At 39.3% G+C, this 13,441-nt stretch overlaps 1 protein-coding gene across 2 annotated transcripts in view; it reads left to right on the forward strand.

Moving 5' to 3' along the window:
* ift88 (intraflagellar transport 88 homolog) overlaps positions 1-13,441 on the forward strand; it is a 122,112-nt gene that overhangs the window by 36,298 nt on the left and 72,373 nt on the right. For both annotated transcript variants that reach the window (XM_060826712.1, XM_060826713.1), the window contains one exon: positions 4,885-4,999. In XM_060826712.1, coding sequence (XP_060682695.1) covers positions 4,885-4,999 — 115 coding nt within the window. The remainder of the gene's footprint in view (positions 1-4,884; positions 5,000-13,441) is intronic.

A 13,441-nucleotide genomic window follows, 5' to 3' on the forward strand; every position in this document is an offset into this window, starting at 1 on the left:
AGAGGTTGGTGTTCCCATGCATCTACTGTCATTATCCTTCTAAGTGGTAATGGTTGTGGGTTTGGAAGGTACTGATTGAGGACCTTGATAAATCTCTGCAGTGCGTCTTGTTGATGATGCACAATGGTGTTACTGAGTATATGTGGTGAAGGAGTGAATGTTTATTGATGTGTTGCAGTCAAGCAGTCTGCTTTGTCCTGGATGATGTCGGGCTTCTTCACTTGCACAAAGTACATTCCTGATGTGTGCTTTGTAGATGGTGGATAGGCTTTAGGAGAAAAGTATCGGAGATGAGCTACTTGCAGAATACCTAGCCTCTGACCTTGTAGCGGCTATTTATATGGCTGGTTCCAATTCAGTTTCTAGTCAGTAGTAATTCATGGGTTGTTGATACTGAGATATTTAATAATGGTAATGCCTTTGAAAGTTGAGGTTAGGTTCTCTCTCATTGGAGGAGATTGTTGTTTGGCACCTATTTGGCATAGTGTTTGGGATAGTCAGCATGGCTTTGTAAGTTCTGCCTAATAAATTTGCTAAAAATTTTTGAGGAAGTGATCACATTTGTATGAGAGTAGTGCAGTTGATGTGGTTTATATGGATTTCATCAAAGTCTTTGACAAGATCCTATATGGGAGACTGGGTTTCCAGGGTAACTTGATAATTTGGATCCTAAATTGGCTGAGTAATAGAGTGGGAGGTAAGAAAAAGGCTGTTTGCATAACTGGAAGCTAGTGTCCAGTGGCATACCACAGATCAGTGCTGAGTCCCTTATTGCTAATGATTGGAGGTGTTGGGGGGGGAGGAAATGATAAATAAGCTTGCAGATGACCCAAGGATTGTCTGGGTTGATAGTAATGAGGAAGAAGATCTTAAGTTGCAGGAAGACAGAGACAGCTTGGTCGGATGGGCAGATCAGTGATAGGTGGAGTTTAATGTGCATTCGCATTTGGCTGGATTCCATCCTGACCTCTGATTCCAAGTACACATCAATGATATCAGCAGTGCTGATTTCCTTTACTGATAAGATGTTTGAGCATGCACCAGAAAGATCAATCTATTATCTGTTTTCTTTGACGATTGCTAATCTCCAGACGAAATGAGAATTGAAGCAGACTGTTTAATAAATTAAATTAATGTAATTACTGTAATTTCCCTTTGCAGGGCTTGCTTCAAAAAGAATGTTATTGTAAATTCCACCCCATGGGAAGAAATAGTTATCTATCCCATCCATTTTGCACGCAGCCAGATCTATTTTATGAACTAGTTGCACAATTGACTTTTGATCTGATATGGTGAAGTTTCGTCCATGTGTTTGTATGAGTTACTCACAGGCCCTGTCTGTAGGCGATCTATGAATTTCTCCAATCCTTCACATTCTCTTTTGTGTTGCTGTCCTTATGGCCTCGATGACCTTTCAGTCCTTCCATGTTTCGATTAAACCCCTTTACATTAAAATTAATGTGTTTGTTTTACTTGATTCTAAAGCTTCCAATGCCCTACACTCCCCATGTAAAACCAGAGTAACTATGACCTGCTTGTCCCCCCACTTGTGAATACCCAGCCTATCCAAGTAACTGAGGTCCCCCCCTGCTGTCTCCACTTGTCCCCTTTCACTGTCACCATTCCCTCAGTGACTCAGAACAATGAGGCCCATCACCAGCCTTGAGGTGCTCACTTGTCCCACAGTACCAATGATAAGCCCCCTGACTATTAGCAACCAAACCCCATTACTGAATGTGACCTACAACTAGGCTGCCTTGCTGGGACAACTTTGAACGACTATAACTCCCTCCACTGAAGTGATCTCTCAAAAGTGTCTCACCTGACCTACGTGTAATCTCCAGGCTGCTTACAGTTGATCTTGAAGATTGACTGTGATTCAATCCACAGATTTCAAGGACACTAATCCTTGGACTCTCATAGGGCCAAATGCCTGTCAGATTGCTTTACTCCCTGCAGTTGAATTGGATGAGTTCTTTGTCTGACTGTGGCATTATCCCTGACTGACTGGAGTCCACCCTCACCTCACTTAACACCCAGCATTCTTGACTTGCACACGTCGCCATTTTCTGAAAGCGCATGCAAAGTAAGCTGCTGGCATATGTTGCAGCTTTGATGTTGATGCTGCACCATGCCATGCAGTGATGTGTCCACCGTCTTTCTGATAGGTATACTTTACTCCTTAGCGCTATCTACCACCACATGCTGCCTGTCTCTCCTGTGCTAAAAAGCAGGCTAAGATATAAAGAATGCCTTGCTGTCTTTCAATGCAAAATGACCTGTCATAAGGAGGACACTCCTCTCTATTCCTCACTATTAAGACGAATGCTTGAAAAGTAGGGCTAAGACCAAACATCATGATGTTCTGAGGCTGGTGCTTTGCCAATGCTGAGCTGCATGGATGAAGGGTGCAGGGAGAGTTTAGCCATTGAGATTGGAGACACTTGTTGAGGTGTAGTGGTTTAGTGTAAAGCGTAGCTAGATGACCAGCACAACCATTCTGTGAGATGTAGTGGGTGTTATTGAGATAAATGAATAAGCACCTGCTCTGTGTTTTGGTTTGGTTTTTGCATAATCTGGTTTCTTGATTGTAGAGAAGATGATTGGAAGTACGATTTAAATGGCAAGTTGAGCTATTAACGAGATGCAAATACATAGAAATAAATTTCTTAATGCCTGACAGTGATATGCTGAACTAGCCATCTGAAGCATGAGGATTTAATTGAGAGAGATTTGCTTGTCATCAAAAATCTTATCTTTGGACTCTTGCCCAATTAAGTCACCTTGTTCTCTATTATTTTCACCACCCTTATTCTCACCACCCAAGGGAGGGGAAATTTCTGCCTGTGTTTCTATGTAATTGTTAAGAATGGCTCGAAAGCATGTGGTCCTTGTCAATTACAATATATAAGTACTTTCAGATTTTCTTATGGGGTTTCATACCATGTGCAATAATATTAAGGGGCATTAAGACATTCACTATGTATTGAGTGTAAAATGGTCATTCTGTGATCTAAAGGAGAATAAATGTTGATGATGAAAAATATGCAAGAAATCAAAAACTAACCTGCTTCTTTAAAGAGGATCAAAAGTTGCATATCTTTAATCGAAAGCTTTATAGAATTTATTTTGTACATATAATTAAAACTGTACTTTGCTTTTATATATGTAGAGCTAGTTAATATTCACTTGGAGTGTTCTGTTCAGTTTGCTATCCCATAAGGAAAAGGGTCTATGCCCTTGGCAAAATGTGGAAACAAATAAAGCTGTTAAGCCTCTCGGTTCTCTCATCACTAATTTTATCACCTCAATTCTATTAGTTATCCATTGCTTCTGATCCTTTCCACTTATCCAACAAAAAGCTCAGTTTCAGATTTAAAATTGTCAATGTATCTGGTGTTCACAGCCTTTTGAAGGACAGAGATATTTAATTCCATTATTTTTGTTAATAGGCGTTTCCTTGTTTCACCACCAAATGGCCCAGCTCTAGATACGGCAGCTTATTTTGGATTCTTACTACAGGAAAAAGTTTCCCTATATGCACTGTTTTGAATCCCTTTATCATTTTCATAGGCTAAATGATCTCTTTGGTTCTATCGAGTCTGCATCAACCCTCCAAAGAACACCACAACCGGATCCACCCCACTGCCCATTCCCCATAATCCTTTGTGGGTTTTTTTACTATGACTAACCCACCTAACCTGCACATGCTTAGACACTATAGGACAATGTTTAGGATGGCCAATCCACCAAACCAGCACATCTTTGGACTGTGGGAAGAAATCAGACACCCAGAGGAAACCCATGCACATGCAGGGAGATGTAAATTCCACATGGACAGTTGCCAAAGGCTCAAATTGAACCCTGGTCCCTGGCATCAAGGCAACAGTGCTAACCACTGTACCACAGTGCTCTCTTAAATTAACCACCTAAATTAGATTACTTCTCAATCTTCTCAACTCAAGAGAACATACCTCATATTGTGCAACCTGTTCTTTATAATGTTACCTTATACACTTAGTATCGTCATGGTGAATCTACACTCATACTCTTGACTTTTGATACCCAAAATTGAATATGGTTCTCCAGATGGACTTTGACAAAGCTGTGTACAATTGAAACATCACTACATTTGAATCCCCTTAATAGCCGTTTGATTAATTTTTGTGCCTGGCACCATCTTTTAAACATTAATGTATATGAACTCCAAAATGCATTTGTTCAACAGCCACTTGTCTTTCGATATCGTGACAATATACAAAGGTCTTTCTTCCAATCCAAAGTTGCTAACCTCACACATGTCCACACTGAATTCCAGTTACCACAGTTCTGTACACTCATTTGGTCTATCATTGCCTTTGGTCTTTTGTCTCTTTGTTAACTTGTGCCTCCTTCTCCAAAATTCCTAATTCTGTTAAGTGTCATCTGTAAACTTTGATATATAACTCCTTGTTTGCTCATCAAGATAAGTAAAATGTCTGATGGAAACCCGAAGTTAAACAGTCAATCAGGGGTTGGTATGTGATATGAAGGATCTTAACTCTGTGATAAGGTTGGGCTCCTACAAAAGCTGCAGTTCCAGAACTGAATATATAATCTTAGAATATAGAATAAAATGGTTAAAATGAAAAGAAAATTCAAAAATATGCTAAGACAGACCCATCATAAAGATGTTTGAAAGAGAATAGATACTTGGGGAATAAAGATGTTAAGGGAAATGGAGAAAGGTTTGGAATCTGAATTCAGCAAAACTGCCTTTGTTGATAAATTGACTTCCTGAATGGTTTTTCCTGTTGCTCAGTTTACATGAGTGAAAGATTTCAATATTCTTTCTTCTGCAATTGCGCTTTAATAAAGTTTTTAAAATATTACTTTTACTGGTAGGTCGATTGAAGGTAAACATGGCAAATATTTACTTCAAGCAAAGAAATTATCCCAAGGCAATAAAATTTTATCGAATGGCATTGGATCAGATATCAAGTTCTCATAAAGAGATGAGGTGGGTATTAGTCAAACTATTACGATGAAACAGCTTCTAAGTTTCAAGTTTATAACATGACAATTTGTTTTTATTTTTAATTTTGTACTGCTCTTTCTCTGCATCACTAAGTATTGATAGATATTTGACTGAGGACATAATTGCAGCAAATCTTATTCTGCCTGAACCAAACATCTGCACACTGTACTTTCCGATAGAGGTTACCAAATGTCAATCAGAAGATGGAACTCTGGTCTTTTGTTCGTTCATCTTTGTAACTCTCAGAGCTGTGGTCAATTGTAATGCCTTATCTGTTGTCTTATTTGAGACCAGCTTCACAACTTCTGATCTGTATAATTTTGTGGTGCTTTCCTTAAAACCTACCTCTTTGTCCTGACCTCTTTAGGTGACTCAGTGTCAAATATTGTTTGATCATGCTTCTGTAAAGCATGTTGGAATGTTTGTACTATGTTTAAGGTTTTATATGAATGTAATAACCTTTCATGCTTCCACCCCTGCCTCAGTTCATCTACTGCTGAAATTTTCATTCCTGCAACTTTCAGGTTCTGCTATTTCTGTGCTTTCTTGACTCGTATCCATAGCCCACAACTGATACACCACCTCAGGCAAATCAAATGTTAAGACATACTCATCCATTAATCGATTTAATTCACTCCAATCTACTTTGGAGGTACTGGGAAACTGGGAACTAATTTAATATTCTTAGAACATCAGTACAAAGTCCAGGAATTTCCTGTTGAACTGCCTTGCTTTTTCACTTCTTTTAAAACATGCCTATTTAACTAAACTGTTGTATTCTCTTGGTTGATATCCATTTTTGTCTGACTATGCCTCTGTAAAGCTCATTGGGACAGTTTTCTCTGTTAAAGATCTAAAAAAAGACAACTTATTATTGCACAAAATGCTCTCTTCTGTCAAGTATTAGTTTCCATAGCATCAGTGGAATAGAGATTAACATAAGTGAAATAACTCCACAGGTGCTAGTATCCAATCAGCAAGTCACCCTTTATTTATACTTGTTATCGTCAGAATATCAGTATCTCTGATACTCCCTTTTTTTATGTCAGCCAACCCTTGTATTTCATGAAGTCTAGCTGGCTGACCTCATTCCAATCACTACAATAAGCATGAAACCTTTCTAGTGCCTATCATGTACATTATAGCAAATAAACAGAGAGTGTAATTGTTGCTACTTAAGTTGAAATTGCATTTATAATCACTGAGGACAAATACAATTTAAAGTAGCAATACATACTATTGATGCCACAATGAGTGGAATATTTAGCTTGCAATCCATTGTGAATGATTATAGAAAATAGATTAAATAAAGGATACTTGGTAGGTATATACTGAGTATAGTACTAGTTTTTTGGACAAACCTGTGAAAATGAAATTTGTTTTATTTGTATCATACCCTACTGTTTTTTAAATCTACAAACTTATAAGTATATCTATAAAATTGAATTCTTTTGTTTGTAAAGGATCATAAATCATAATTTTAAAGTTATTGAACTAACTGGCCCAAAACACCTCCACTTAAAAGTTTATTGTAAGATTATGAGAGGTGGCAAATGGAGTTTTTAATATGGACAAGTGTGACGTGATTCACTTTTAGTCAGAGTAACCGGAATGCAAAGTACTGGACTAATGGTAAGATTCTTGGCAGTATAGATGAGCAGAGAGATCTCAGTGTCCAGGTACACAAATCCTTGAAAGTTGCCACCCAGGTTGACAGGGTTGTTAAGAAGGCATGGAGTGTTTCAGCTTTTATTAATAGAGGGATCGAGTTCCAGAACAATGTGGTTAGGCTACAGCTATACAAAACTCTGGTGTGGCCACTCTTGGAGTATTGTGTACAGTTCTGGTCACCGCATAATAAGAAGGATGTGGAAGCTTTGGAAAGGGTGCAGAGGAGATTTACTAGATGTTGTCTGGTATGGAGGGAAGGTTTTACGAGGAAAGGCTGAGGGACTTGAGGCTGTTTTTGTTGGAGAGAAGAAGGTTGAGAAGTGACTTAATAGAGGCATATAAGATAATCAGAGGTTTAGATAGGGTGGACATGGAGAACCTTTTTCCAAGTATGGTGATGGCGAGCACGACGGGACATAGGTTTAAATTGAGGGGCGATAGATATTGGACAGATGTCAGAGGTAGTTTCTTTACTCAGAGAGTAGTGAGGGTATGGAATGCTTTGCCTGCAACGGTAGTAGATTTGCCAAATTTAAGTACATTTTAAGTCGTCATTGGACAAGCATATGGATGAACATGGAATAGTGTAGATTAGATGGGCTTCAGATTGGTATGACAGGTCGGCGCAACATCGAGGGCCAAAGGGCCTGTACTGCGCTTACTGTTCTATGTTCTATTATACGATGCTGCAATTTTACATTGGTGACCATGGGATTCTAATAGTGTTTTACCATATAGAATGTAACTGTACGACAGTAATAGCGTGCATTTGTCTAGTGCATTTGACATAGTAGTGCATCCCACGGCACTCCACATAAACATTACCAAACAGAATTTGAAACCTAGCCACATAAAGGGAATTGGAACAAATAATAAAAATGATCATTTTCAAGGAATATTTTAGTTTCAAGGTTTAAGGAGGAAATTCAAAACTTCTGGCATGATGTGCATGATAGGCTCTAGGACAGGTCTTCAAGTTATGTTAATCCCCATTCCACTAATGCAAAATGTATGCAATGTAGATTATGGCAACTAAACACACAGAATTTGTCAGAAATTAGATTTTACATAACATAATAACAAGCAAAACACATGCTCACCAATGGTGAAAGTGTTAAAATTAGGGAGGGGCAAACAACCACAATTTGAGAGGTGTAGCTATCTAAGAGTTGTGGGCTAGACTAGGCAATTTAGTGGTAATGTTGGTGGATTTGGATTAATGCTCCACCGATCACAAAATAAATAGATCACAACAAATCTCTGCAATTCTGTCACCTCCAGTCATGATGATGGTTGAGCATTACCAAATAATGAAAGGAGGAGTCTCCATGAATGCCACATCCTCAATGATGGTGGAGCCAAGCCTATCAATTCAAAAGACTAGACTAAAACACTTATGAACTACTTTTATTAGAAGTGCTAAGTGAATAATCCATCTTGGCTTTTCCTGAGGTTCCCAATATCATTGATGCCAGTCCATTTCATTACAATGATATGAAAGAAATGGCTGAAAGCTCTGGATAGATTACTTGCAATGGGCCCTAACAATATCTCAGTTGTGGAACTGCAGTCTTGTACTCCAAAACTAGGTATGACTTTGCCTGAGCTGTGCCAATACAGATAATGGACTGGCATATACCCAATAAGGTCCGGTCCATAAAAAGTGTAACAAATTCAATCTGCGTCATTGTCTATTCTCAATTATTAGCAAATCGTTGTAAGGTGTTGTTGACAATGCTGTCAAGTAATGGTCATTCGATAACTTGCAGACCAATTTTCAGTTTAGGCTTTATCAGAGCCACTCCAGACATCAGTACAGCACTTTGCTCCAACAATGGACAAAAAAATCTGAATTCCAAAGGTGAGGTGAGAGTGACTTGCCTTGAGTTCAAGACTGATTTGATCTAATGGTATTAAGGGTGCATTGTTGCAAGAGTTCATCAGGATAGTGCCTGAGAATCAACAATTTTTAGCTGCTACATGAATGATCTTCTCAACCATAAGGTCAGAAGTGGGGTTGTTCACTGATGATTATAATCTGCTGTACCACATGAAATTCCTCTGATATTAGAGTAGTCTGTGCCTGCTTGCATCAAGACCTAGACAACGTTCAGGTTTAAGATCATAAATGTAAGGAATGTTCATACCACACAATTGCAGGCAATGACTGTCTCAAACAAGGGAGAATCTGACCATTTTACCTCAATACTCAAAGACACCACCATCACTGAATGCTTACCATCAACATCCTGGGGCTACCAAGAGGCAGAAATTTAACAGGACCAACCTTATAAATACTGTGACTACAAGAGCAGGTCAAAGATTGGGAATTCTGTGGGAAGTAACTCTTCAAAGTGACCCTTCAAAGCCTGTTCAGCATATGCAAGGCTCAAATCAGTCATGTACTCAATTCTTCTCCACACTCCTAGATGAGTACAACTTGACCATACAAGGCAAAGCACTTGATTAACACTTGAATTCCATGCATGCAAACGTAGACTAAGAGACAGGAGTAAGCTACTTGGCCTCTCAGGTCTGCTGTGTCATAGGGTAAGATCATGGCTAATCTGCTTGTGCCTGCCTACCCGCATAACATGTGACTCCCTTGTTAATCAAAATCCTATTTAATTAGCCTTCAAGATATTCAGTGTTCCAGTGTCCACCTCTTTCTGGGGAAGAGAATTGCACATACTAACAAACTTCTGTGAAACATTTTCTTTTCATCTCAAGTCTTAAATGGGAGATGCCTCATAATTGTGCCCCTGGTTCTGGTAGCTTCCACAGGAGGAAACATCCTGTCTGTATCCACCCAGTCAATAGACAATAGGTGCAGGAGTAGGCCATTCTGCCCTTCGAGCCTGCACCACCATTCAATATGATCATGGCTGATCATCCTTAATCAGTATCCTATTCCTGTCTTAAATCCATAACCCTTGATTCCACAATCCTTGAGAGCTCTATCCAACTCTTTCTTTAATGAATCCAGAGACTGGGCCTCCAGTGCCCTCAAATCTCTGTAGGTTCTTATTTATTTCCCTAAGATTACCTCTCATTCTTCTAAACTTCAATAGACTCAGGGCCCAACCTGTCTAATCGGTCCTCATAAGATAACCTCTTCAGCCTAGAAATCAATTAAGTCAAAGAGTTATATAGCATGGAAACAGACTCTTCGGTTCAACTAGTCCATGCTGCTCATGTTCCCAAGCTAAACTAGTCCCACTTGCCTGCGTTTGGCACATTATCCCTCCAAACCTTTCCAAATCATTAATACAAATAATAAATAGTTGATGGTCCAGCACTTATTCCTTTTGTACTCATGAATTACAGTTTGCCAAATCAGTTCATTTATGCCTACTCTTTGCTTTCTCTTACCTAGTTAATTCCCTATCCCTTTGAACCTGCTCCCCATTCTAGATCATAGCTGATTATATATCACAATGCCATATTCTGTCACTAGTCCTATATCCTTGATGACATTGGTAACTAGAAATCTGTCAATTCCTGTCTGACCTCCGAGTGACCACAGTTTGCTTATGTTTACTTTAGTGATGGAAAGGAATAGGTGTATACCGCAGGGCGTGAATTATAACTGAGGGAAAGTCAATTATGTTGCGATTAGGCGAGATTTAGGATGCATCGAGTGGGAACGAAAACCACAGGGGATGGGCACAATTGAAATGAGCTCCTGCATGTCCTTGATACGTATGTACCTATCAGGCAGGGAAGAAGTGGTCAAGCGAGGAAGCTGTGGTTTACCAAGGAAGTTAAATCTCTTGTCAAGAGAAAGAGAAGGCTTTTGCTAGGATGAGATGTGAAGGCTCAATTAGGGTGCTTGAGAGTTACAAACTAGCCAGGAAAGACCTGAAGAGAGAACTAAGAGCCAGGAGGGGACATGAGAGGTCATTGACAGATAGTATCAAGGAAAACCCTGAAGATTTCTAAACGTACATCAGGAATAAAAGAATGACTGGAGAAAGATTAGGTCCAATCAAGGAAAGTAGTGGTAAGTTGTGCATGGAGTCCGAGGAGATAGGAGAAGCGTTACATGAATATTTTTCGTCTGTATTTGCACTAGAAAAAGACAGTGTTGTCAAGGAAAATACTGATGTACAGGTTACTAGACTAGACGGGATGGAATTGAATTGAATTGAATTTATTGTCACATGTACCGAGACATAGTGAAAAGCTTTGAGATTGACAAGGAGGAGGTGTTAGCAATCCAGGCAAGTGTAAAAGTAGATAAGTCCCTGGACCTGATAGGATTTATCCTAGGATTCTCTGGGAAGCCAGAGAAGAGATTGCAGAGCCTTCGTCATTGTTTACAGGAATAGTGCCAGAAGACTGGAGGATTGCAAATGTTGTCCCCTTGTTCAAGAAGGCGAGTAGAGACAACCGTGGTCATTATAGACCAGTAAGCCTAACTTTGATTGTGAGTAAAGTATTGGAAAAGGTTATAAGAGATAGGATTTATAATAATCTAGAAAGGAATAAGTTGATTAGGGATAGACAACACTGTTTTGTGAAGTGTAGGTCGTGCCTCACAAACCCTATTGAGTACTTTGAGAAGGTGACCAAACAGGGGGTTGAGGGTCAAGTGGTTGATGTGGTGTACATGGATTTTGGTAAGGCATTTGATAAGGTTTCCCACTGTAGGCTATTGCACACATTACAGAGGCATGAGATGAAGGTGAATTAGTGGTTTGGATCAGAAATTGGCTAGCTGAAATAAGACAGAGAGTGGTAGTCGATGGGAAGTGTTCATCGTTGAGTTCAGTTACTAGTGGTGTACCACAAGGATCTGTTTTAGGTCCACTGCTGTTTGTCATTTTTATAAGTGACCTGGAAGAGGGCATGGAAGGGTGGGTTAGTAAATTTGTAGATGGCACTAAGGTTGGTTCAGGTTACAGAGGGACATAGATAAGCTGCAGAGCTGGGCTGAGAGGTGGCAAATTGAGTTTAATGTGGAAAACTGTGAGGTGATTCACTTTGAAAGGAGCAACATGAATAAAGGGTATTGGGCTAACGACAAGATTCTTGGCAGGTGGATGAGCAGAGAGATCTCTGTGCCCATGTACAAATATCCCTGAAAGTTGCCACCCAGGTTGATAGTGTTGTTAAGCAGGCATACTATGTGTTTCCTTTTATTTGAAGAGGGATTGAGTTTCGGAGCCATGAGATCATGTTGCAACTGTACAAAACTCCGATGAAACTCCATTTCTGGCCACTGCATTATAGGAAGGATGTGGAAGCTTTGGAAAGGGTTCAGAGGCGATTTAGTAGGATGAAGCCTGGTATGGAGGGAAAGTCTTTTGAGGAAAGACTGAGGGGCTTGAGGCTGTTTTCATTAGAGAGAAGGTGGTAGGGAGGTGACTTAGTTGAGAGATATAAGATAATCAGAGGGTGGACAGTGCGAGCCTTTTTCCTCAGATGGTGATGGCTAGCACGAGGGGACAAGGCTTTAAATTGAGGGGTGATAGATATTGGACAGATGTCAGAGGTAGTTTCTTTACTCAGTGATAGGGGCATGGAACGCACTGCCTGCAACAGTAGTAGACTCGCCAACTTTAAGGACATTTAAATGGTCATTCGATAAATATATAGATGAAAATAGAATAGTGTAGGATAGATAGACTTCAGATTGGTTCCGCAGGTTGGCGCAACATCGAGGGCTGAAGGACCTGTACTGCGCTGTACTGTTGTATGTTCTATGTTCTAAACTCTTAAAATTTAAAAAACAAGATTTTTTTCTTCTTAAATCCATGTTGGTTCTCCATTCTGACAATCATTTTTTAATTATCCAGTAATCACACTCTTATATCAGTGTAGGATGTTCCATACAATTGAATCCAAGCTAACAGGTCTGTAGTTCTCTGTTATCTAGTTCCCTCCTTTCTTAGAAAATGAGATTACACTTGCAACCTTCCAAGCTACAGGCACTGTGGCAAAATTAGTTCAATTTTGAAAGATGAGCATCCCTACATCCCTTTCAGCACGCTAGGGTGAAGGTCATAGAGTCCTGGGAATTTGTCGACTTTCAGTTTTATTAATTTAAGCAGTAATACTATTCTTTTACCAATACTGATTTATTTTAATTCTACACTCTTACTCAAGCCTTGGTTCTTGATTATTTCAGAAAGGTTTGTTTTCCTCTGTAAAGATGGTCACAAAGTACTTATTTAGCTTCCCTGTTATTTCTATATTTCATGTACCAAATTCTCCAGTCTCTGCCCGTAAGTAATTCATAGCTCACCTTTTCTTTACGTATTTACAGAAATTTTTTACAATTTGTTTTAATGTTTCTTGCTATTTTGTATTCATATTTTATTCTCGCTTTGTCACTTCCTTGATTCATCTTTGCTGAATTCTAAAATTCTTCCTATCCTCAAGCTTTCATTTTTCATTAAAATCATCCATGATTATTCCAGTAGCTTACTTACAAGCCCTCATTATTACTTCCCAAATAATCCGTCGACAGTGTAGTTAATGTTAGCAACCCTGTAAACTGCTTCTACCTTAAATATCCACTCTGTCAACCATCAATGTAGAGTAGCAGCCATTTGTACTATGGGCATGATACTTCACAGCAAGTTCTTCCTATTGCATCTTGCAAAACTGAACCCCTACCATCTAGAAAATCAAAGGCAACAGATACCACTACCTCCAAGTTCCTCTCCCAATCACAAAGTCATCCTGATTTTGAATTGTAGTGCAATTGTTTTACAGCCACTGAACGAAAATCCTGGAACTTGCTTC

The sequence above is a fragment of the Hemiscyllium ocellatum genome, chromosome 6 (assembly GCF_020745735.1).
Source record: "Hemiscyllium ocellatum isolate sHemOce1 chromosome 6, sHemOce1.pat.X.cur, whole genome shotgun sequence".
Taxonomy (NCBI): Eukaryota; Metazoa; Chordata; class Chondrichthyes; order Orectolobiformes; family Hemiscylliidae; genus Hemiscyllium; species Hemiscyllium ocellatum.